General features: G+C 38.5%; 1 protein-coding gene across 5 annotated transcripts in view; it reads left to right on the top strand.

Annotated features, from left to right (window-relative positions):
- Positions 1-27,248, top strand: part of LOC126297822 (glutamate receptor ionotropic, kainate 2) — a 402,447-nt gene that overhangs the window by 356,192 nt on the left and 19,007 nt on the right. For 3 of the 5 annotated variants that reach the window (XM_049989056.1, XM_049989055.1, XM_049989057.1), the window contains 3 exons: positions 797-934; positions 2,943-3,141; positions 10,613-10,844. In XM_049989056.1, coding sequence (XP_049845013.1) covers positions 797-934; positions 2,943-3,141; positions 10,613-10,844 — 569 coding nt within the window. Of the gene's footprint in view, positions 1-347; positions 486-796; positions 935-2,942; positions 3,142-10,612; positions 10,845-27,248 lie in introns of all 5 variants that reach the window. The other 2 variants (XM_049989054.1, XM_049989058.1) reach the window with 1 other exon arrangement.

Genomic DNA, 27,248 nt, shown 5'->3' with positions numbered 1-27,248 from the left:
ATTCATTTTGAAAGCAGAGAAAGGAGACTTCGTAAGTTTTTCATATTTTGAAGGGAAAGCTGGATGAATAATCTTAAATAAGAAGGCATCTTCACCATATCTGCAACATAATTGTAACAAAATACAAAATTCAGGGAAGTAATGTTTTCTTTATAAATAATGTAATTCAGGTGAAGTTTATTTGTACCTCACAATAGCACATAGAGATCTTTTGCAGTTAATATTTTATTACTTTGTTGTTTATTGTTTAATTCTTCCCTTGAAGAGTGTTGAGCTGAATCTAATAATTAAAGTATTACTGTAGAAGGTAACTATGGTGCTGTGTATAGCACAAAGTAATTTTTCAGGTTCACTCCATATGAATGGCAGAATCCCCATCCTTGCAACCCTGATCCAGATCACCTGGAGAATCAGTTCACTCTACTCAACTGCATGTGGTTCGCCATTGGCTCATTAATGCAACAGGGTTGTGACTTCTTGCCCAAGTAAGCTCTAGAATGCACGTCCTTCGTAAGCAACACAAAAAGTTCCACAACTTCACAGATCTCTACAACATTGGTGCCAGCTATTACATCATATTTACTTAGACTAATAGGAACCTTTGTCACACAAAGAGATTTCTGTGCATTCAAAAATGTCATGGTTATACATCAATGAGAATATTATCCTGAATCATAATTTAATTGTTAATTAATGAACTCACTCAGTGGGGCGAAGTGGAACTTTGTATGCTGTTGCTCCGAAGGTCGTGCTTACTCTGCATTTTTGCATGATATTTTATTATTTTTCCTTGCAGATTCAGTCCTTATGAGTGGGACAATCCTCACCCTTGCAATGATGAGCCTGATGTATTGGAGAACCAGTTCAGTCTGTTGAATTCACTATGGTTCACGATTGGTAGCCTGATGCAGCAAGGTTCTGATATAGCTCCCAAGTAAGGTTATGCTACATCCTTTGATGTGGCTTCACAACAGACTTGATAAGAAAAGATTTTAAATAGAGACACTCCCACAGAATTGAGTTCATGAAACTGCATATATTATCCATGCTTTATTAATTCCATGATACTTTTAACAACTGGTTTTATGAAAAGAATTATGGTTATATTGTCAAGGAAAAGTGTCTAGAACCATTTCAGGATCATCTTATTCATGTGACAATGTAAAATAATTTGATCAGTAGAATGTAACTGGTCATAAGCTGTATCCATGGTAACAACTTCACATTTAATGATAATAATGTTTACAAGTACCTTTGTAAAATAACCAACCAGTATTTTTTGCATTCTTACAGTTCTACCCCTTTTAATTTTTATTTCTGTAGAACATTGTAGCATGTTTCACACATTTTTACTCACAATGTAAAAGCTATAATTGTACTAGGTAATTTTCCTATTTACTATAAAACACTGACATAATATATACAGTATTGATATAACTTGTCATTTCTGTTCTTGAGAAATATCATAAAAATTGTTGAAAAATTGATCAGTTAGCATATATTGCCCACACAAGCTATTATTGCATGTGAACTTCCATTCCAAGTTATAATTTTATGAAAATAAATATTTAATGATTACAGAGATCAGTTATAATAATAATAATAATAAATAGATTAAAATTATGAACATCTGGAGTATATTTCCACACTTCATAACCTATTTTAAGCTTTCTTGAAAGTCTGCTTATCATTTTAAATTAATACTCGTTTGTTCCTTTCTGTTTGTAACAAAAGGAAGACAGTGTTGGCAGAGAAATAGTCTCGTAGGTGATTTCTGCACCACAGTTTTGTGTTGCCTAAAACTATACCAGAAATTTAGTAATGCATAATGATGATAATACAATATTTAAAGATAGTACAACCTTTTAAAACATCTTATTTTAACAGATCACTTCTGTTGATTTTATTTTCTTTGAAAGACTCTTTGCAACTTTGACTTACTGATGAGCAATTGAATTAGAGACACCTATCTAGTAACATGTAGCACCTCATTTCTCCTTAGTGAGCCTTGTTAACACCTTCATGTCTGAAGGGGAGTTCTTCAACCTACACTGAACAAGTTAGGAATAATACAGTGCTGAGTTGTGTTACTGTAGGCACAAGTCACATTTGGTGGAGGGTAGGATGGGGAGAGGGACAGGAAAGAGCTATAGACAAACAAATGGTGCACATGATTACACTGTTGATTTTTGTATCATTCATTGGTCATGGACAATCTTGGATATATTTGGTCCCATGTAAATGACCAACACATGAGAACAACTTAATCAGAAACCTGACTGTTACCATTCTGCCAAAGTGAGTTTTAATATGCTTATACTCTGTCATTAGTTTGTACCGACTTGTACCATGACTTTTCTCTATGATTGGCAGTCTTCCAGTGCTCACACTTATCTTTATGTCCTGTGATGTATGGTGAGCAGCTGTAAATATGTTGCACAGTACCCTGTGTCTATGGAGTACCATGCAGAAACCAAAGATGTAACTACTCATAGACTGGGTGAGTAACTTTCCACACTCTCACCCATCTATCTTCTGTTAAAATCAATGATACGTGCTGGAAATTCCTATCATCAGGACATTGTAGCCCATGGCAGCCGACACTAGTGGCACTAATTTTTCTCTGAATCGGTAACTCTCAATATGAGGCCACGTGAAAAGCTCAATGCTGCATAGCTCTAGAGATAATGTCATATGCACTGAGCATCTAAAATGTGTGGTAAATGCACCAATAGCATGTATCTTTCTCATCTTGTGCTCAGATGAAACACCAATTGGCAGGACAAGTTACAATGACATTCCAGTCCAGTCACAATGTGCCATAGTGGGAGGAACCCTCTAGCAATGAAAGTAACTCTAATTCAGTTGCTCCTGAGTGTGTATCTAACTTTTAGGTTCATTCATTATGCTGTTGTACCAGTGACTATATCATATATTTTTAGGGCAGTTTCAACACGGATGGTTGCTGGAATGTGGTGGTTTTTTACCTTAATTATGATATCATCCTACACAGCCAACTTAGCAGCTTTCCTTACTGTTGAGCGAATGGATTCTCCAATTGAGAGTGCGGAAGACTTAGCAAAACAAACAAAAATAAAATATGGTGCTCTCAGAGGTGGATCAACAGCAGCATTTTTTAGGGTGAGTTATTTCAGTTCACAGCAAAAAAATATTGAATTATTAATCTTTATGTTACATAAATACTTACCGTTTTAAACTCCCTACAATTTTTTCCTCTTTGATCATAAGGCTGGTAAAAAGTTAAATGGTGCAGTTGAATTAAGATAGAAAAATGTGTAATCAAAGTAAAGAAATATTTAAAATGTGGATTTTGTATAATGTGGCTATCTATTCAATCTGTGAATAAGTAAAATACCAATTCTGCATAATGACAATAATATTTCAAGAATTTCAGTTGCTGGTTTGGATAACCGACATGTCTTTGACAAATATTCTGCAAAGGAAAAATCTGTGAAGGAGATTTTGAGTATTCCATGGTCAAAACTGGCATCACACAAAGAAATGCCTAGTCTCCAATATCCTTCAATCTAATACCAGGAAAGCCCAACAGAGAATTCTAAAATCATCAACCAAGATTAATAAAAGTAGGTGCTGTCCACACAGATAATGGGTCAGTGAAAACACTCAAAGTTTTATTGTCATACGTTACTGATATGGACAAGAGTTTACAGCACTGGACTTTCATTATAGAGCAGTGGGGTTCAAATTTCTTGTGGTTTTTCTAAATTGATTAATTGCAAATGCCAGAATACTTCCTTTGAAAATACTGCAGCTACTTCTCTTCCCTCTCCTTCGGCTTGACTTCCTTATCTAGTGATGACATTTTTGACAATTTGTTACACCTAAATCGTCCTTTCATTTTCCTTCCTTGATGCAGTTTGCATTTACAGCAAGTGGGACAAAAACAGTATAGCAAATCAATGAGAAAGGAAAAGAGTTTATGGTCACCAGTAGCTAGTGAAATTGAATGGCACCTTTAATAGCCATTAATTTTATATTCTAAGGAATGGGCATCTTTAAATACTTGTAAAACATCTCTTGTGAGTACCATAGCTTTTACATCAATATCAAGGCAAAATAATCAGCAGCTAACAGAGCATACTTCAGTTTTACTTCACATGCAAAAAATTCAAAATTAGACTCCATCATTCTTCTTTACAACTAGCAATACTCTTTGGATGTAAATCTGATATGAATGCACAGAATAGAAATGATGCATGAATTGTATTCACAGTTGCGAATATGGCCGACTTTCAGCTGCAAAATGGAATGACCAAATTGAAAATTTGTGTTGGACCATTTCATAATACAGCTGAAGTTTTCCCATTCCATAATGCAGCTGAAGGTTTCCCATATTCACGATTGTGAATACATTTCATCTATTTCAGAACAGCTGTAGTTTCCACAGTGCCTGTTCATTTGGACATGCATGCACTGCAGTATCGGAATATATTTGACCATATATTATATATGTACCAAACTGTACAATTCCTGTTTTTATTTGTTCTATGGAGCAAGTGTGTACATAGCTCATAAATGAGCTGCTCTGGAGCAGGTTGAGTAAGGTGCCTTATTGAAGTGTGGGTGTAGCTTACACAAGTTGAGTTCTTAGCTGGCCGACACAATCATTATCTGTATCTGGCTGAAATAGGTACCCAGCATCAGCATCATTATCGTTATCACCATCATCTGCTTCACCACCAAACATTAAAAAACAGTAACAGTGCATTGTTAACTGCCATAACCAGAAGACGTGCTTTCTCAGTGCTCCACAATTTTCACAATTTTGACTGTGTAAACTGAGTTTGACACACTAGTGTAGAGGGTGCCGCAAACTTAGCTAAGTAAAACAGATCTGTACATTTCACCCATTTATTTAAATATATAAGCCAAGTTTTGGCTTTCCTTTTGTGTATGATCATATGTGGCAGAAAAGTACAGTTCAAAATTTTATAGTCTACTGTTCTGCTGTTCATGCCATTTTCACGTAATATTTTATCTGTTGTGCCATACTTTGTGTATATGTTGATATATTGTGTGTTTTTGAACAGCTGTGGGTGCCATGAAAAATTTGTTTTATTGTTAATAGCAAACTTAATTTGTGCTTTTTAAAATCTTGAGATGAGAGTACCCTCATTCAAAAACAATAGTTCCCAAATGTTATATATGTATTTTTAAGAATTTTTTGAAACAATGTGTGTCGGGTGTAAGGTATTTGGTAGTAAATGAGTGCTGCTGATTTAAAGTTACTGTAGCATATATTATTACTAACATATCATGTTCTATTTAGTTTTTTTTTTTCTTTTGACAGAAGTGTATATCATCACCATCATCATAGCAGTAAAAATATAGGGTACACGCCGATGTTAGTTTTTCAACATTATAAAATTTATTTTTGGTCAAAATGGCTTATCCTGGATGCGCATGCTAGTTGTTCTAGGCAGTCTCACATCAAACAATAGCAAGGGTGAACCATCCACTTCCAGTATTCCCTGGATCGAGACTAAAATTAACTCGACATCCACGGAAAAATATAGGTCCATTCAATATAACACTTTTTGCGGGTCCATTTGTGCCAAGTTTATTTTCAAGGCTTAATATGTGTTTGTAGACATCGAACAATAGCAAGGGTGAACCATCCACTTCCAGTATTCCCTGTGTCAGCATCGAGACTAAAATTAACTCAACATCCACAGAAAAATATAGGCCCATTCAATATAACACTTTGTGCGGTTCCATTTGTGCCAAGTTTATTTTTGAGGCTTAATATGTGTTTGTAGACAGGCATGAGGTGGTGGCGTTGACGATACACACGTCGACGCGGCATAGTGCTTCAATGCTGTTGCAGATAAAGCTCACAGCGGAATGATTCCACTGGCGTGCACTGTCCACTTGTATAGGGAGCGAAAGACCTTGGTTACGTAACGGAGATGATAAGGGACTTATACTCTGCAGGCACCAGCATGCTGGCATTATGCCGGACGCGCACACTAGTTGTTCTAGGTGTGCGCGTGTGCTTGTGCGCTGGCCTGGTGCCGAGCCAAGCGGGTTGCATAACCAGCCGGCTCGGTGCCCAGCGGGCAGTGCGGCACTATGCTTTGTTAATTTTTTCACCGCATGCCTGGATACAAACACATATTAAGCCTCGAAAATAAATTTGGCACAAATGGAACCACACAAAGTGTTATATTGAATGGACCTATATTTTTCTGTGGATGTAGAGTTAATTTTAGTCTCGATGCTGGCACAGGGAATACTGGAAGTGGATGGTTCACTCTTGCCGGCGCACCAGCAGACATGCACACCTACATGTATGGATGAAAAGACTTGGTGTACTTGCTGAAAATGTAACTCTAACTGGTGATGTAACTTTGTACTATAATTATTAATAAAGTGTGATCTGTAGCATCAGCCATTTACTGGACAAGAGTACATCTCGAACCGGGGGCTCAAGGATGCAACAGTTCGAAAAAATTAACAAAGCATAGTGCTGCACTGCCTGCTGGGCGCCTAGCCAGCTGGTTACGCAACCCGCTTGGCTCGGCGCGAGGCCGGCGCATCAGCAACGTGCAAATTAATTTTATTTTCTAGTTTGTTAGTGAACATAACCTAATTACTAATTACTAATTTTATTGAGGTTTTCCAGTTGTCACAATAGATATCTCTTTTCAGCTATTAATCACTCCAGTTTTTAAAGGCAATTGATAAAACATATAGCACACCAGAGCCATAAATGAAAAGAGGATCTGCAAGCTTTGTTTACTGTTCTGTAAAATATTGCACCAGCCACAGTGCAGCACCATTGTGTATGCAGTTCTCAGCCGCAGAATGAGTTAACTGATGTTCATAAGCAGCTGGAAATCCCCCTGACTACCATCAACAAATTGGAAGCTGCTGCAAATAGGTGTGTTAGGAGGGCTACCAAGAGTCATGTATCGGAGACACCAGAGGTACCCCAAGTACTATCTTCTCTCATTGATTTTATCTCCTCTACAGAAAGTAAAGAATCTATCACTAACCATCCACTCGATTGTGAGTGCCATGCCGATGGCAGGTCCAGGGCCCCTTACAGGAGAGACAGGGACCAGGGAGAAATCAAGGTGTTAACCCTTCCTCCATGTCAACAAGTTCGAGGCTCTGTCTTCCACTGAGACCAAAACTAGGCCAGTGAGACTCAATCCACTTGTTAGAAAACTTGGTTATCCTGTGTTAAGGGAAGGCAAATGCAAGAGGGTATTGGGCTATTAATCAACGGCACTTAAAACATCAGGTGACTAATGAGAAATTGCAGCGAGGGGTAGGGAGGAACATCTTGTGCACTCAGTCTGTGTGTCTGGGGCTTCATTGACATGCTGAGAAAACTGTTTTGACAGTCATTGAGGCAACAGTATCCAACCAATTGCAGATTAAGGCACATGTTGGAACAAAAAATGCCTGGCACCTAGGCTCTGAGGTCATACTTGGATCATTCTACTGCATAGCAGAGAAGGTCAAGAGTACCAGGATGGCTAACAGTTTCTACAAAGCTTACAGTCTGTAGCATTGCCCCTAGAACTGATCATCACCACCACGCTCATAGCTGAGCAGAAGACCTTTGAAGGTCCTGTTACAAGCTAAACTGTGACTTCCTAGACATATGCCATAGGGTTGAAAACTCTATGATTCCCCTAAATGGCTCAAATGTGAGCTATACATCAGAGACTACTGCCCAGGTAGCTGACCATGTGTTGGGTGCTTATTTAGGTTTTTTAGATTAGGTGACTCTCCATCCAGCCCAGAAAACAACACTTGTAGGAGGTCCAGAAGTGTTAGTGTATGACGAAAGGAGTGTCCTCCCCACTCCCTCCATAGGCAAGAGTATTAAAATCCTCATGGTAGATTGCAAAAGCATCGCATCAAAGTTCCAGAATTTGAAGTACTCCTGAAAAGCTTTGGAGGTCACATAATACTATGTACAAAAAACTGGGTAAAACTAAACTAAACCCTACCCGAACAGGCCATGAAGGCCTAACGGTACCAATCGACCACTATGTCATCATCAGTCCACAGGCATGCAGATATGGAGGGGAACGTGGTCAGCACATCACTTTCCCGGCCATATCTCAGTTTCCGAGACCAGAGCCAGTACTGCTCAGTCAAGTAGCTCCTCATTTTTCCTCACAAGGGCTGAGTACACCCCACTTGCCAACAGCACTCGGTAGACAGGATAGTCAGCCATCCAAGTGCTAGCGCAGGACAGCAGTGTTTAACTTCGGTGATCTGGCAGGAGCCGGTGTTACTACTGTGGTAAAGTTGTTGGCACAGAAAGCTGGTTAAAGCTCTGAAATTGATATCAGTGATATTTAGAAAATTGATGTGGTGTAGACAAGAAACCCAAATCTACTGAGAAAGAAACTGAAGCTGCATGTGAGACTGTTTGGGGCAGACTGGGTAGCAGGGAGAGCATAAACATATAACTGGATCCTTGCATCGGCCACCATGCACACCCCCAGATGTAACAAAAAGCTGCAGAGAAACTCCAGTTTGCTACTTCATAAGTTCCCCGATCATACTGAAATCATCAGAGGGGACATTAATCATCCAACTGTTTGTTAGGGAAATTGTAGTTTTGCCATTGGTTGATGTGACATGATACTCTGTGAAACATTACTAGCTGCCTTTTCTGAAGACTACCTAGAACAGATAGTTGAAACCCCACTCATGATGGAATGTAAGCATGCCAGACAAAAAATTGTTCAGCCACAGGAAACATCATGCAAATACCATATAAGACCACCTCTAGCTGTGGTAATGGTATGTGTTTTGTGAGAAAGAGTGTCCACTACTTCCTTTAGTTATGTCATGTTCAAATGAAGTTGCTCTGATGTTTGGATCCCATAGAGCTATCAAATAGTGAAGATGTTGGTTACTAGGTTTTGTCACACATTTCCAATAGTTTCATCCATTTCACGTGGGATTAAAATTAGGTTATCTGGTGGACGATTCAAGCTACAATAGGTTACCTAAGTGTTCATCATACAAGGAATGTGTGCATGCAGCCCTGTGGACATAACTGTTGTCATCTTGGAAGATGGGAAACTCCAGAGCATGCTCATCATGAAGATAGAGGAGGAAGGGCAACACTTCAACACCAAGAATATTGAAATAAACCTATCAGATTATGCTCATGGTAAATTTAGTGAGTGGGACTAGGTGTAGTTACAAAAAACAACCTGAAAAATCACAGAACCACCTCCGGCATGGACTACCTCCCCCACACACTGTGGGTTAAATGTCTTATTGGATGGTCAGTGCACTCAGAGCCTTACAGTAATTGAAATACGCCAAGATTCTAACTTGTCAGACCACCCTACATGATTCCAGTCAGCTACTGTCCAGTTTTTATATTTTTTGGCCCACTGAAGATAAAATTCCATATGTGTTGCTGTGAGAAATGGCCTTTTGCAAAGTACTTGATTCCAAATGACCACTGCATGCAGTTCGCATCATCACAACTTTCACTCAGAAAGTGGTTGTCGTGGATATAAAATAACTGGCACCAACAGTTCCTCTTACACCTGAAACCACTTCTGATTGACAGTGTGTGTCACTCACCTCCAGACAAGCACATGCCTGTTTTCCCAGTATTAATCTATCTTTTTCTTTTTTTATAGTCACTGTTTCAGTATTTAATGCCTCAATGTCCTTTTGCAGCAACTTTATAATTTCGTTTTTTGAGTCCACTGTACTTACAAGATAGGCTGTTCCAACTCATAAACAAATGTAGCATGTCCATGGAACATCATCACTGATGAATTTTAGGTTCACTTTTGTACGCTTTTAGTGCAACCAGTATTTGCACTTGACAAACAAAATACCCTTCATCACTCATTTTTCACATTCCTTACATGAAAAACTGTTTGTTTTTTTGCTTTCTTGACAAGATAAAAACGTTCCTACACTTTCCTATCGGCACCTTCTTGACTAATGTCCATCTCTGGCTCACATAATGTTATATTATATTGCTGGCAGACACTAACTTTCTCATGGCTAATGGTGCATAACAATTCTTAGTGGTTCTTACATAGCTGAGGTCAGATACTGCATCAACTCACATAGTATTGTGCCAGTCTCTTCTAACACCCATACATTCCATTATATTTGCAAAGTTTTCAACATTAGAAGAAAATACAATTGGAATCACTGAAGTGAATTTCTAATAACTGATCAGCTGCCATTGAATTCAATGATTTAATCTCCTTCAGGCTCTTTTCAGATGTGTCTTTGTGGCATTTTGGGTGCATATTCATGTTCACTGTGGGGTAACTGTCTTTAAATAACTGGCATATTGAGGGTTTTGTAATCACTTACTTCACTTATCTAGCAGCATTATTGACAGTGTGGCTATTTGACACATCCATTCATAACATAATTACACACAGCAACACTGTATGTCAATTTTCAGTATTGTTTGTCTGTTAAATTTATTCTTATTTAAGTGTTTTAGTAGTGAGTGCATGATGGTACATCAAAACTTTCATAATTTCAGGAACATTTTTAACATATTTACCACTTTACACTTGATTTCAAGGATATCTACATCTTGTTTTAGGATTCCAATTTTTCAACGTACCAGAGGATGTGGTCATTCATGGAGTCTGCTCGTCCAAGCGTTTTTACAAGCTCAAATGTTGAAGGAGTGGACCGTGTTGTGAAAGGAAAAGGCAGTTATGCTTTTCTAATGGAATCAACATCAATAGAGTATGTTATTGAACGGAACTGTGAGCTGACCCAAGTAGGAGGACTTTTGGATTCAAAAGGCTACGGAATTGCCATGCCACCAAGTAAGTCCAAAAATGTGTGTGTAATAATCAAAACTTTACCATAACCCATTTTGCACTCTTTTAATTTTTTCTTTTATTTTTAATTGCACCTCTAAAAAACTTCCTTTGGTGTCACAGTACTTTTGAAGCAAAGTGTCAGAGAGAATTATAAATAGACAAATCAGTAGGACTGAAACAGAAAGCCACCTTCTTGTTACCAAATAAGGGCTGAAGAGGCTCAGACAAGTGTTCAATACTGTGAGCCTCACTGTACTGCGTAAAGGCACTGCAGAGTCCAAATACATCTTGTTCCATTTGGAAGATATCTTTTCAGGAGCCAGTTGATGTTTGGCACGTTGGGTACACACATCTGTTGCTCCATGTCCTCATCAACCTCATCCAGTACACATGTCACCACACAGTGGTTTTTGTACAGGACATTTTCCATTTACTTTGATGTAGGAGATGGAGGACTTGTATTTGCAAATGGAAGAGAGTCCACAACAGGGAATTGATGGAATTGTGGGAAAGTTTTGCATGAAATTCTGTACTGCTAACTTGTAAGGAAACAAAGCCATCCCCTCTGTCAAACACTACAGAAATAGCTTAGAGGAGATGAAATGCATCAGAATTGCCACAATAACTGATGGGCTATCAATAGATTTAGTGGCACTAATTACTGAGTAACAAACTATCAGTGCTGTGATTCCTGCTCTGATAACCTATTGTGCATACTGAATTATCCCTATTTAGGACTGCTCCTTTAACTTGACTACTGAGAGATCTGTTGATAAATTCATTACTTTGCTGCTGAGGCACTGTTCAACATATACTAAATAGCAACTGTCCAACCATATATAAAAACAATATTAAAGTTGTTAAATGCAGACCACAAAACACTAAAAACATGGTATGCTATGACAGTGAATACTATAATAATGCTGCTACTCATAGCTAAAGAAAGGTCTATGAATAGTGGTGAAGTTTAGAAAATGTACACAAAACTCAAACAAGTCTACAAAACTGAAATTAAAATAAACAATCAATGTTTACACTTCCTTGGCATTCTTTTGGGACAAGACGATCCTTGTACTACAGGGGGATGCATCGGCTACCTAGATTGAGGACTGATTGGGAGTAAATGGTAATAGGAATAAGGTGGCGTTATGCTGTTCATTTAATACCGTTCTGTCATACACCAGGAACTGATGAAAAAGCTTTTGTAGGTATACTAATAAAATTAGTTTCAAGTTATAGACATCACAAACTTCAAGCCTGGAGAAATAGCATAGGCTTAAGGGAAAAATGAAAAAAATGTATCTCATTTAATAAATTCATTTAAATCACATAATCTGTACTGCATCAATGAACAACCAACAAGGCAAGGATCATACCTAGACAACATAATCACCAGTGAGAATAAATACTCTGTAGAAGAATGTAGTGTGGTTAAATTAGGGCATCTGATAATGAAGAACTATGTCCAAAAATAAGACAGTCACTCTTTGAATGTACCAAAACCTTTGTAAAGTACACAACCCTCATTGAAAATATGATGAGGCGATTCAAATCAGTGAACTGCTCCTTTAACTTGACTACTGAGCGATCTGTTGATGAATTCATTACTTTGTTGCTATGGCACTGTTCAGCATTTACTAAATAGCAACTGTCCAACCATATATAAAAACAATATTAAAATTGTTAAATGTAGACCACAAAATACTGAAAATATGGAATACTATGACAGTGAATATAATAAGAATGCTGCTTCTCATAGCTAAAGAAAGGTCTGTGAATAGTGGTGAAGTTTAGAAAATATACACAAAACTCAAACATGTCTACAAAACTGAAATTAAAATAGCCAAGTTTAAAAGAAATGATAGCTATATTTTGAAATCTAAAAATAGTAGTCATGCAGCATGGAATGTAATTAAAAGTGAAATAAATCAATCCAAGAAAGGTAATACCATTGCCATTGACTCAAATGTATTGGATGAATTCTTCGCAAACTGTACAAGCTGTCATCATTCAAGCTGCAACAACAGCTCAATTGCTGAGACACTTGTACCCCAAACAAAAAAATATAACTACAATCTCATGGTCTAAAATTACTCCTTACAATATTAGCAAAGCAATTAACAAGTTTGGAAATTCTTAAACAGGGCACTATTATGAAATAAGCAGCTCATCATAGAGAGCATAGCAGATGAAATTAAAATTCCATTGCTTTTTCTAGCCAACAGAATTGTGGCAGATAGTATTTTCCCTGTAGCACTTAAAATCACTGTTAGACTGTCAGTGTTTAAGAAAGGAGGAATGTGCCTCCATAGTGACCATAGACCAATCTCAGTTGTGTGAATAATAATGGAAATCTGTATACATAAATATGTGACTCTTTTGAAAACAACAGGTTATTGACTGCAAACCAGTTTGGCTTTAGATCAGATCTGTCAACAGTGGAAGCAACAGGAAATATGTTAGATATGATATGTGATGCTGTTGGAAAAAGAGACAAGCTACATGTGCTACACTTATAGACTTGAGGAAAGTCTTTGACATAGTGTCACACAGAAAGTATAAGCAAATAATCAGGCATCATAGATGCATAAAATAAAATGTGGAATCCCACAGGGGTTGGCTCTTGGACCCTTTCTCTTGATTGTTTATACAAATTGTTTCTCAAGTCATATTCCAAGTGAGAACATGATCTATGCTGCTGATATCATACTGGTAACAACAGGTGTAAACTTATAAATAGAGATGACTAATCACTGGTGTCTGGCTAACCAGTTGTCCATAAGCAAAACAAAACGAGAAGAACTTTATTTCAGTCCCTTAGCAATGAAGTCTGAGAATAAAAATGTGGAATTACTTCGGTTTTGATCAGTAAGTGACTACCATGAGATGGACACACAAATTACTTAAGCAGCAAACTAGCAAGAATGATATTTTTACTACACAAATTAAGACAGAATGTCAGTAAGAATCTGCAACTATACTCTTATTATACATTCTTCCACTCACAGCTGCAATATGGAATACTGTTGTGGGAAAATGCAACAGAGCTGACTTGCAGAAGAAAGCTGTTAGGTGTATTCTAGGTTTGCCTCTAAGAGATACTTGTAGAAGTCATTTTAGATGACATACCATTATGACAGTCCCCACCTTTTACATCCGTAGTTCACTAATTTATGCCAAAGAAAATTTATACTAAGGAAAATGTTCATTTGCATAATACCAGAAGTAGCCACATGATAGATTTACCATACTGAAGACTGTTTCACACATGCAATATCCATAAACATATGAGCCTGAAATTCTTCAACAATTTGCCAAAGCAGCTCATCTGACTGCCTTACACAATTTTAAAAAAGTTTTAGAAATGTTATTAAAAGAGCAAGAATATTACACACTTGATGAACTCATGGACAGTGATTTTCAAGACTTGCTCATTGAGTAGCTGTACTTTTCAGTAAAAATATATCTAATGATCATAAAAGAATTCTGCATTTACACACCTGTAAATAAATCTACTAGTATCATTGCTTCAAGTAGTCATACATAATTGTAGACTAAGTGTTGGTAATTAATATTGACAAGGGCCACTGCATCAAAATATACTGAATGGCTTATTATGAACATTCTAATTCTAGTAAACATTATAGTTTATTGTAGGCCCCCTCACAGGCTGTTGCCCACTTTAACTGTTTCTCCATCTTTCCTAGCTAGTTTAGCACATAGGCAGTGGTAGCTGTAAGTGAAATAAATTTCACATAACCATTTTTTTACCCATGAAAGGTTGTCACTCATTTTATATTCTTGGGTATTTGGATCTTTTCATTTGCTTCTAAATGTTGTTCCATAGGACAGATACCATCTTTATTGAGCATGGTGGCCTAGATATTCTACTTCTGTTTGGAAAAATATGCTTTTTGTAAGCTGCACTTGACCCAAGTTGTCTACAGTTTCCTGAATTAGAGATACAGATTTGAGAACTATTCTTTTTTATTGGACCCAAGAAAAACTTCGTCATCCAAATAGATTATGTATAGATTTAGATTTCCAGGAGGCTTTTGACACCATTCCTCACAATTTTCTTCTAACCAATCTGTGTGCCTATGGCACATTGCCTCAGTTTTGTAACTTGATTTGTGATTTCCTGTCAGAAAGATCACGGTTTGTAATAATAGATGGAAAGTCATCGAGTAAAACAGAAGTAATATTCAGTGTTCCTCAAAGAAGTGTTATAGGCCCTCCATTTTTCGTAATCTATATTAATGATATAGGAGACAATCTGGGTAACCTTATTAGATTGTTTGCAAATTATGCTGCCATTTACCATGTTGTAAAGTCATCAGGTGACCAAAATGAATTGCAAAATGGTTTAGATAAGATATCTGTATGGTGCAATAAGTGGAAATTGACCCTGAATAAAGAAAAGTGTGAAGTTATTCACATAAATACTAAAGGAAATCCGCTAAACTTGGGTTACACGATAAGTCACACAAATCTTACAGTTGTAAATTCAACTAAATGCTTATGTATTACAATTACAAATAACCTAAATTGGAACAATCACATAGATAATATTGTGGGTAGAGCAAACCAAAGACTGTCATTCATTGTCAGAACACTTAGAAGGTGCAACAGGCCTACTAAAAAGACTGCGCTTACACCACACTTGTCTGCCCTATTCTGGAGTACTGCTGTGCGGTATGGGATCCACATCAGGTGGGACTGACAGATGACATCGAAAAAGTTCAAAGAAGGGTGGCTCATTTCGTACTATCGCGAAATAGGGAAGATAGTGCCACTGACATGATACATGTATTGGAGTGGCAATAATTAATACAAAGGCATTTTTCATTGCAGTGGGATCTTATCTTCTCATGAAATTTCAATCACCAGTTCTCTCCTTTGACAGCAAAAACATTCTGTTGCCACTCACCTACATAGGGAGAAATGATCATCACAATAGAACAAGAGAAATCAGGCTTCCACAGAAAAATTTAAGTGCTCATTTTTCCCGTCCACTATTCAAGAGTGGAACGGTAGAGACACAGCTTGAAGTTGGTCCATTGAACCCTCTGCCTGACACTTTATTGTGAATAGCAGAGTAATCATGTAGATGTAGACATATGATAGTACTTACATCATCAGTTTTTCCAAATGTCATTGGATCAGTACTGGTGCACTTGCAATGTAAAAGGGCAGTTCTTTATGCTGGTATAGGCCAGAAAAGGTAGTTGCAAGGGGAGTTTGAAACATCCATGCAAAGTCCGAGAGATTGCACCACCAGCACGTATCGAGGTTGTGTATAGTTAATAGCATCTTTGGAAAGAAGGCACACCACGTTTCAGCCATATTGGTCTATTTCTTTGTGCTTGGCATTCGTGTGCATCAAGGAAGTTGAGTGATTGCCGAAAAATGGACAAAAAAAAGAATATGCAAGGCAAAAAGCCACAGGGGACTAAAGAGAAGCTTGATCAACATTACAGTGATTCTGCACCTTCAATTTGAACAGTTTATAAGTGGTTTCAAAATTTTTGGAGTGGCCATATGGGCACAAGTTATGCTGAACGTTTTGGATGCCCTGTGGAGGTTACGACTCCAAAAATCATTGATAAAATCCATGATATGGTGATGGATGACAGAATATTTAAGGTGCATGATATTGCTAGTGCTGTGGGCATCTCGAATGAATGGGTACATAATATTTTGCATAAACATTTGGACATGAGAAAGCTATCCACAAGATGGGTTCCGCGATTGCTCACGCTTGATTCAAAATGGAATCATGTGAAGTGTTGCAAGGATTGTTTGCAGCTGTTCAGGAAGAATCCGCAGCCGGCCGCTGTGGCCGAGGGGTTCTAGGTGCTTCAGTCTGGAATCGTGCGACTGCTACGGTCGCAGGTTCGAATCCTGCATCGGGCATGGATGTGTGTGATGTCCTTCAGTTAGTTATGTTTGAGTAGTTCTAAGTTCTAAGGAACTGATGACCTCAGATGTTAAATCCCATAGTGCTCAGAGCCATTTGAACCATTTGAAGAATCCACAGGACTTTAAGCATTGTTTCGTCACTGTGGATGAAACATGGGTACATTACTATAGTCCTGAGACCAAACAACAATCTAAACAACAGCTTACCAAGGGAGAATCTGCACCAAAAAAGGCAAAGACCATTCCTTCAGCTGGAAAGGTTATGGCGACTGTCTGTTGGAATTCACAAGGGACGATCTGGAAAAAGGTAAAACTATTACAGGTGCATATTATTCATTGTTATTGGACAGTCTGAAAATCGAGCTGCAAGAAAAACTCCAGCGATTGGACTGCAAATAAGTCCTTTTCCATCACGAAAATACACCAGCACACACCTCAGCAGCCGTGGTTGCAAAATTATTGGAAATAAGATTCCAATTCATTTCACATCCTCCCTATTCTCCAGAATTGTGTCCCTCGAACCACTATTTGTTCCCCGATTTGAAGAAATGGCTGGTGGGACAAAGATTTTATTCAAATGAGGAGTTGATTGCAGCAACTAATAGCTATTTTCCAGACTTGGACAATTCCTATTATTTGGAAGGGATCAACAAATTAGAACAGTGTTGGACAAAGTGTATAAGTCTAAAAAGAGACTTTTGTTGTTGTGGTCTTCAATCCTGAGACTGGTTTGATGCAGCTCTCCATGCTAATCTATCCTGGGCAAGCTTCTTCATCTCCCAGTACCTACTGCAGCCTACATCCTTCTGATCTGCTTAGTGTATTCATCTTTTGGTCTCCCTCTATGATTTTTACCCTTCGCACTGCCCTCCAATACTAAATTTGTGATCCCTCGATGTCTCAGAACATGTCCTACCAATCGATCCCTTCTTCTAGTCAAGTTTTGCCACAAGCTCCTCTTCTCCCCAATTCTATTCAATACCTTCTCATTAGTTGTGTGATCTACCCATCTAATCTTCAGCATTCTTCTGTAGCACTACATTTTGAAAGTTTCTGTTCTCTTCTTGTCTAAACTATTTATCGTCCACGTTTCACTTCCATATGTGGGTACACTCCATACAAATACTTTAAGAAACGACTTCCTGACATTTAAATCTATACTCGATGTTAACAAATTTTTCTTCTTCACAAACACTTTCCTTACCATTGCCAGTCTACATTTTGTATCCTCTCTACTTCAACCATCATCAGTTATTTTACTCCCCAAATAGCAAAACTCCTTTACTACTTTAAGTGTCTCATTTCCTAATCTAATTGCCTCAGCATCACCCGACTTAATTCAATTACATTCCATTATGCTCGTTTTGCTTTTTTTTATGTTCATCTTATACCCTCCTTTCAAGACACTGTCCATTCCGTTCAACTGCTCTTCCAAGTCCCTTGCTGTCTCTGACAGAATTACAATGTCATCAGCGAACCTCAAAGTTTTTATTTCTTCTCCATGGATTTTAATACCTACTCTGAACTCTTCTTTTGTTTCCTTTATTGCCTGCTCAATATTCAGATTGAATAACAACGGGCATAGGGTACAACCCTGTCTCATTCCCTTCCCAACCACTGCTTCCCTTTCATGTTCCTTGACTCTTATAGCTGCCATCTGCTTTCTGTACAAATTGTGAATAGCCTTTCGCTCCCTGTTTTTTAACCCTGCCACCTTCAGAATTTGAATGAGAGTATTACAATCAACATTGTCAAAAGCTTTCTCTAAGTCTACAAATGCTAGAAACATAGGTTTGCCTTTCCTTAATCTATTTTCTAAGATAAGCCGTAGAGTCAGTATTGCCTCATGTGTTCCAACATTTCTACGGAATCCAAACTGATCTTCCCCGAGGTCAGCTTCTACCAGTTTTTCCATTCATCTGTAAAGAATTCGTGTTAGTATTATGCAGCTGTGACTTATTAAACTGATAGTTTGGTAATTTTCGCATCTGTCAACACCTGCTTTCTTTGGGATTGGAATTATTATATTCTTCTTGAAGTCTGAGGGTATTTTGCCTGTCTCATACATCTTGCTCACCAGACGGTAGAGTTTTGTCAGTACTGGCTCTCCCAAGGCTGTCAGTAGTTTTAATGGAATATTGTTTACTCCCGGGGCCTTGTTTCGACTCAGGTCTGTCAGTGCTCTGTCAAACTCTTCATGCATTATCATATCTCCCATTTCATCTTCATCTACATCCTCTTCCATTTCCATAATATTGTCCTCAAGTACATCGCCCTTGTATAGACCCTCTATATACTTCTTCCACCTTTCTGCTTTCCCTTATTTGATTAGAACTGGGTTTCCATCTGAGCTCTTGATATTCATACAAGTGGTTCTCTTTTCTCCAAAGGTCTCTTTAATTTTCCTGTAGGCAGTATCTATCTTACCCCTAGTGAGATAAGCCTCTACAACCTTACATTTGTCCTCTAGCTATCCCTGTTTAGCCATTTTGCACTTCCTGTCGATCTAATTTTTGAGACATTTGTATTCCTTTTTCCCTTCTTCATTTACTGCATTTTTGTATTTTATCCTTTCATCAATTAATTTCATTATCTCTTTTGTTACCCTAGGATTTATACTAGCCCTCGTCATTTTACCTACTTGATCCTCTGCTGACTTCACTATTTCATCCCTCAAAGCTACCCATTCTTCTTCTACTGTATTTCTTTCCCCTATTCCTGCCAATTGTTCCCTTATGCTCTCCCTGAAACTCTGTACAACCTCTGGTTCTTTCAGTTTATCCAGGTCCCATCTCCTTCATTTCCCACATTTTTGCAGTTTCTTCAGCTTTAATCTACTGGTCATAACCAACAGATTGTGGTCTGAGTTCACATCTGCACCTGGAAATGTCTTACAATTTAAAACCTGGTTCCTAAATCTCTGTCTTGCCATTATATAATCTATCTGATACCTTTTAGTATCTCCAGGGTTCTTCCATGTATACAACCTTCTTTCATGATTCTTAAACCAAGTGTTAGCTATGATTAAGTTGTGCTCTGTGCAAAATTCTACTAGGCGGCTTCCTCTTTCATTTCTTAGCCCCAATCCATATTCACCTACTATGTTTCCTTCTCTCCCTTTTCCTACACTCGAATTCCAGTCACCCATTACTATTAAATTTTCATCTCCCTTCACTATCTGAATAATTTCTTTTATTTCATCGTACATTTCTTCAATTTCTTCATCATCTGCAGAGCTAGTTGGCATATAAACTTGTACTATTGTATTAGGCGTGGGCTTCGTGTCTTGGCCACAATAATGCGTTCACTATGCTGTTTGTAGTAGCTTACCCGCACTATGTCAAAAAATGAGAAAGGTTTACCCCAAACACGTAACTAGTTTTTATTTTTACACAGACTGTTCAAACGCCCCTTATACCATAAACCATTAGTTTACTGCTAGATTGCAACAAAACTGGGAACATAGGCACCAGACGTATACAGAGGGATTAGTGTAGCTGATTTGCATGTGTTGCGTCCATCAGCTGCTTGTGGTTCTTCTAACATTGTTCCTGTTGCTTCTGATGTTGCTATTGCTTCTTCTGTTGTTCCAGTTGCTTCTTCTGTTGGTACAATAGCTTGTGTCAATGCTGTTGTTGCTGTTCCACATCTATTCTTGATGCCATTTGATCTCATCACCAATTTTCTAACTATGCAGAATGTATTTACTGGAACACTTTCAAGCAAGTACATGTGGTGATCGCTATCTCCCAGTTCAAATGCAAGCACAGCTGTTGTAGTAACATAGCTAAACAGTCTGAAGAGAAGTTCATGCAAAAACCAGTAACTCGATAAAATTTGTAATGACATTATAACCACAGGAGTTCAAAATAAGTCCAAGGTAAGTCTGGATCAAAGTGTTGTCATCTCAAATAAATGATACTTGAAACAGATAAAGGGTGGTGGTGATTGGACACAAAGTGCCTGTAACTGTTTTTAGTCACATTTCTGCATGTGCGTGCCCCCCCCCCCCCACCCCCCCCCCCCCACACACATGCATGCGTATACACAGGGAGGGAAAGGGGGGGGAGGGAGAGAGAGAGAGAGAGAGGGAGAGAGAGAGAGAGAGAGAGAGAGAGAGAGAGAGAGAGAGAGAGAGACCCTTTTGGTGTTACATTGTGTGGTTCATGTTGTTGGTAGTAATTAAGGACTGGAGAGAGAAAGGCTATGGGAGATTGCAAAGAGTAGGAAGGAGAAGGTAGCAGAACAGCAGTACAGAAATACAGAGGGGGTTCATATAGACAGGATAGATAGAGGTTATTCGTACGCAGGATTAAGAAGAAGAGAACAAGCAGTTACCTGAGATAAGCCAGAAAATGAACAGTTATTAAGAAAGCAAGAAATGGAAAAATGAACTCAGGGAAACATTAAAAATAGTAACAATAAATAAATATAAACAGGAAAATTGTGAATATCAGGAGACAACAAGAGAAAGCAATGAAATCATAACAGAAAAAAAGAAGACTATAAGAGCAGTCTGTACTTCAAGCACCGAAGTGCTGATGCAGTTGGGAAGAGGATGTATCCCATAGGACACAATTTGAGAGTGAGACATGAATTCGTAATTGCAGCATATATCACTGGATGGATAATTTTGGTGTGATAGAAGAGTGCACACAAAATGACAAGCATATTGAAGTGATAATGGCTTGAGGATTGAGGAGATGACTGTGGAGGTGTTGGCTTAATTTGAGGAGGTAGGCTGCATGCAGTAGCCTGAATGTGCTAGTGTATAAAGACAATCTTTCCAGTGGGAGCTCGATGTGCAGCCATGTTAAGACTTCACAGGGAGTCGGAATTATGCATTCTCATAAACATGACTAATACATGTCTGAAGATGAATGTCCAGAATGTACTGGATTTCTGGTTTGGGAAGACAGTGAGTACATTTCATAGGTAGCCTGCTTGGTATCTGTTGAATGCTATCATGAGTGTAAAGATTACATTAAATCATTTTACTATGTGATTAAAATATCTGATATATGTGTACCTCTTACATGTATACATATAAAGTTAAATTGTCCTTTGTCTTGTCAGTGAAGTCAGTAAAGAAATCTAGTGAAATCTTCTTAAAGGAAGGCACAGTTAATGTGATAAAAGCTGCTGTTCCTTATTGTACAATAACATATCCTATGTTTGTTATCAGCAGACTACCTATATGCAGAGAAATGATAAGAATGCATTCCAGTTTAATACTGCAGTGCTGTGTTGTACGTCTGCAGCTCATGGTCAGGTAACTACCGTTGCTACCTCTGGATCATGGGGTCCCGGGTTTGATTCCCAGCTGGGTTGGGGATTTTCCCTGCCCAGGGACTGGGTGTTTGTGTTGTCCTCATCATTTAATCATCACCATTTGTGAGAGTGGGTAGACTGGACTGTGTAAAAAATTGCACAGTGTAAAAATTGTGTATTCTATGGGCACTGATGAGCGCCCCATAAACATCATCACAACTACAATGCTGTGTTGTACGTTGGCAACCGTAATGCCCTTGTCGCTAATGACAAATGTGTGGAAGGTGGCAAAGAATGTATTGCCATAGGAATCTGGACAGGCAAGCAAAAGATTATTTGACACAAATGCAGTTTGAATAAATGTAATGCACTCAACTTATTCTGAAGAACTGCTACATTGTTGAAAACTTGTTAGTGACTAACAATAAGCAGAAGTCTGACACTGGGCATGCATCTATATGCACTGAATGTTTGCCAGCAGAGCTAACTGTCAACAACTTGGAGTAATGTTTAGCACCAACTAGCAACACAGAACTCTCACTAGAAGCAGAGAACTACATATAGAAGTAGAAGTAGCAGCAGAGACTGACACCCAGGTGATCGCCACTTATAACACCATCCTGGAACTCCCCATTGGTCAGCAGCCCAAAGATTCTTCACTGGTGGCAATGTTCAAAGCCACAGCACCCACAAGAAGCTTCAAGGCACCAGCTCTGGCAATACTGATAACCTATGATACTACATACAACTTACATCCTTCCTTACTGGTGCCCTTTATCCAGCCAATGGTGGGAGGAGACTTCTCCTATTTTACAGAGAACCACACCCATGTATATGATGGTATTATGATGGGGTTGCCATTCCCAGTGGCATTTTTAAAAGCCACTACCCAACTCCATCCCCCCTTCCCATCCCCCCCCCCCCCCCACACCCCACCCCAACCCACCCCCCTTACTGGGGAAGAATCTGTGTACCCCTTTTGTCTGCATCTAATGTAATGGCATGGTCAAATGTAACATCATTCTTCAAATTGCTTGTGCATCATTTATCTGAGGTGGGATGTGGGAACAACATATTTGGCACAGATTCATTTATACACAACAAGATATTGTAGAATGTATGATGAAGGGTACTTTATATGAATATTAACATTTTACTGTCCTGTCACATTTGCATATGGAGTGGGAGAAAGACGACTGTCTGTATGCCACAGTATGTTTCCCAATCTCTCTTACTTTACTCCTGTGGCACTTATGCAGCATACATAACACAAGCAACAGAAATGTTGGCTAGACTTTGTTGAATAATCACATTCTTTCAAAGATTCTCTTTTAAATTCGCTGAGCATTTAAATTATTCCATGATATGAAATACGATCCTAACAGTTCTTGAATACCTTTGATGTCTGCTGTCATACCTAGTAGATAAGAATTCCAAACACTGATGGGGTACTTTAGAATATGTCATATTAATATCTTGTATGCATTTTGATTACTGATATATCACACTTTTTGAGAATCCTCTCTTCAAATCAGAGTATTCTAGTGGCACTACCAATTACTTATTTAACTTGCTTGTACCATGTTTTATTTTTTTCATAGTGCTTAGATATTAAAATGATTTGGCAGGCTCTGGAAGTTTACTACTAATCTTATAGTGTAATACCATCAGTTTCTTTCAGTTTTTTATAGGCGCAGCATACTGTCATCACCCTTTTATTTAACTGGGTAGATAAAAATTCTATTAACCAAGCAGCAGCAAAACAATAACATAAAAGACAATTGTAATTGGTAAGCTTTTGGAGCCAGTGGCCCAACCAAGCAGCAGCAAAACAATAACATAAAAGACAATTGTAATTGGTAAGCTTTTGGAGCCAGTGGCCCCTTCTTCAGGCAGAAGGGTTGAAGGGGAAGGAAGAGGGGTGAAGGGAAAGGACTAGAGAGATTAGGAAAGGGGGTAGATTTGGGAAAGTCACCCAGAACCGTGGGTCAGAGGAGACTTACCATACAGGATGAGAAGGAGAGATTGATTGTTGGGGACTGCATTGAACAAGATTTGAAAACCTGAGAGCTTAAAGGTGGAAGACAACATAACATGCAGACAGAGATTACTGCTTAAACATTGTGCAGGAATTAATAATAGTGAAAAGCTAAGTACATTGTATGTAACAGAGATGGAAGGGGGTGGTGAAAAATAGATTGATGAGACAATGAAAGATGTACAAAACTAAAACGGAGTGAAGCAAAGAGTAGTTACAGTGAAGAAATGCTGAGCAGAAGAAATTAATGTAAATTAAGGCCAGGTAGGTGGCGAGAACAAAGGACGTGTTGTAGTGCTAGTTCCCACCTGCTGACTGCTGAGAAACTGGTGTCTTGGGGAATAATCCAGATGGTGTGTGTGGTGAAACAGACACCAAGGTCACAATTGTCATATTGTAGAGCATGCTCTGCAACATGATATTGTGAGTTGCCAGTATACACCCTCTGCCTATGCCCATTCATCCTAATTGATAATTTAGTGGTAGTCATGCCGATGTAAAAGGCCATACAGTGTTGTATAACAGCAGGTATATTACATGTGTCATTTCTCAGGTGGCTCTCCGTTTGATAGTATATGTTTTACCAGTTAAAGGGCTGTTACAGGGGTTGGTAGGAGGGTGCATAGGGCATGTCTTGCAGTGGGTATGGTCCCAGGGGTTGGAGCCGTAGGGCAGGGAAATGGGTGCAGAAGGAGCATAGGGTCTGACAAGAGTATTTGTTGAGATTGGAAGGGTGATGGATAGCTATTCTAGGTGTGGTGGTCAAACTTTCAGACAGAATGGATCTCATTTCAGGACATGATTGTAGGAAGTCATGGCCCTGTCGATGTTGCTGATTAACACATTCCAGACCAGCAATGTCAGCAGTGGTGTGCTCCAAAGTTGTTTTTTGGAGGGATGGGCAGTATCAGGATTGGATGTGGTGGCCCAGGAAACTTGCTTTTTAATTAGGCTGGTGGGGTAATTACGTGTAGTGAAGATTGAAGTGAGAATGATGGTGTATTGCTGTAATGAGTCTGCGTCCAAACAAATGTGTTTCCCTCAGATGCCAAGGCTGTATGGGAGGTAAAGGATGGCAACTTACATTTTGACACCTACAATATCTTTCTGTTGCCCTCCCAATCTCTGCAATATTCTTGTCACTTCCTATCCTCCTTCTGCACCCATCTCCCTACCCTGTGCCTACTACCCCTGTGAGCGTCCCCACTGCAAGACTTTCCCTATGCACCTTCCTACCACCACCTATAACAGCCTTGTAACTGGCAAAACATGTACTGTCAATGATTTTGGACACAGGGGTGAATTCGGACAGTATGGTTTATTTGCTCTTTGCCACTGCATAGAAACAAAGAGTTACTTGTGTTAACACCCATGCACAGTTATTTTAAGCACAAGATTGCATTTATTGCTTTTGACAACTTTTATTTTGCGTCAATTGTTTCCCTAGGTGAATAATTGACGAACAGTCTCAGTGTTAAAAATCCATGCATTATCGTAAAGTGGAAACTTTCTATTGTTGCACCGAATGGGAAGTTGTTGTAACTTTAATTGTCGACGCGTTCAGTAGTTAACAGCATTGAGACAATTTCTGTAAAAGTTTGTCAAGTTTCTCGGGCAAGGTTATAAAATAATGACAGTTTTTGTAAAACTGTGTTCTGTGTGGGGTGATTTCAGACAATGCCAAGAATGTATAAGAGCAGAAGAGGTGCTACAGTATGCTGTAATTATGACCCTGAACTTTTAGATAAAGCTTTTCATGATATTCAGAGTGGTAAATTATCGTACAGAAAAGCGTGTGATTTGTATGGTATACCTAAATCAACCCTACAAAATAAAGTGCAGAAAGCACATCCCAAGAAAATGGGAGGACAGCCAGTGCTGAATAAAGAAGAAGAAGAAGAACCGTTGAAGCAAGGTATCTTCACAGCTGCACATAGGGGATTTCTCTTGACTAAACTGGATATTAGATATTTAGTTAAAGGCTACCTTGATAAATCTGCCGAAAAGAGAAGAAATTTCATAATAATTCGCCAGGAGAAAAATGGGTGCATTTATTCCTCAAACGACAGTCAGAAGATCTTTCTGTTTGCTTACGCGAAAATATTAAATGAGCTCGTGCAGAACTTATCTGTAATGTATAAAATTCATTATTTCATTCCATATCACTTATTTGTAACAAAGAGCTACATTAAAATGTGTAAAATGTCACCAAAATCAAATAAAATGCACATAAAATATTAAAAAAGGCAGTAACGGTCCGAATTTGCCCTCTATATACTGTAACTTCGGACAGAGATTTAAAAAACACATATGTCCGTAGTCACCCCAATCCATGGGGTGACTTCGGACACTTTATTTAACTGCCTCAGATAAATCTACCTACACATACACTTTCTAACAAAGAGATAGAGGGGCTGGCCAGTACTTACCTCAGCTCAGTACAGCCGATAGAAACACAAAAAACAACCGAAAATTTAAGTTCCTAGCTTTCGGAATAAATGTTCCTTCATCAGGGAGGAGAGAGGGGAAAGAAAGGGAAGAAGGGAAACTTTCCCTTCTTCCCTTTCTTTCCCCTCTCTCCTCCCTGATGAAGGAACATTTATTCCGAAAGCTAGGAACTTAAATTTTCGGTTGTTTTTTGTGTTTCTATCGGCTGTACTGAGCTGAGGTAAGTACTGGCCAGCCCCTCTATCTCTTTGTTAGTAATTGTTTCACATCTTTATATGAGATTTTCCATTAATTAGTTACACATACACTTTCTAGTTCTGGGATATTTTATTCGTTACACATGTACCCTACCACTTCCATAACAATCAATTTAATGTAACAAAATATACTAAAGTAACAATCAAAATAATGACAAAACCATTTGAAATCTGCCTCTACAACATGACAATCGTGACCTTGGTGCCTGTTTCACCACAAACGCCATCTGGATTCTTCCCCAAGACACCAGTTTCTCAGAAGCTCCCAGGTGGGAACTAGCATTACAACACATCCTTTTGATCTCACCACCAACTTGGCCTTAATTTGCATCAATTTCTTCCATATCAGCATTTCTTCACTGTAACTACTCTTTCCTTCACTCTGTTTTAGTTTACTACACATTTCATTGTCCTAACGGTCTATTTTTCACCACCACCCCCTTCCATCTCTGTTATGTACAATGCACGTAG

This window comes from Schistocerca gregaria, chromosome X (genome assembly GCF_023897955.1).
Source record: "Schistocerca gregaria isolate iqSchGreg1 chromosome X, iqSchGreg1.2, whole genome shotgun sequence".
Lineage (NCBI taxonomy): Eukaryota > Metazoa > Arthropoda > Insecta > Orthoptera > Acrididae > Schistocerca > Schistocerca gregaria.
Note: the sequence above shows the minus strand (reverse complement) of the source record. Positions and strands in the feature narration are given on the sequence as shown.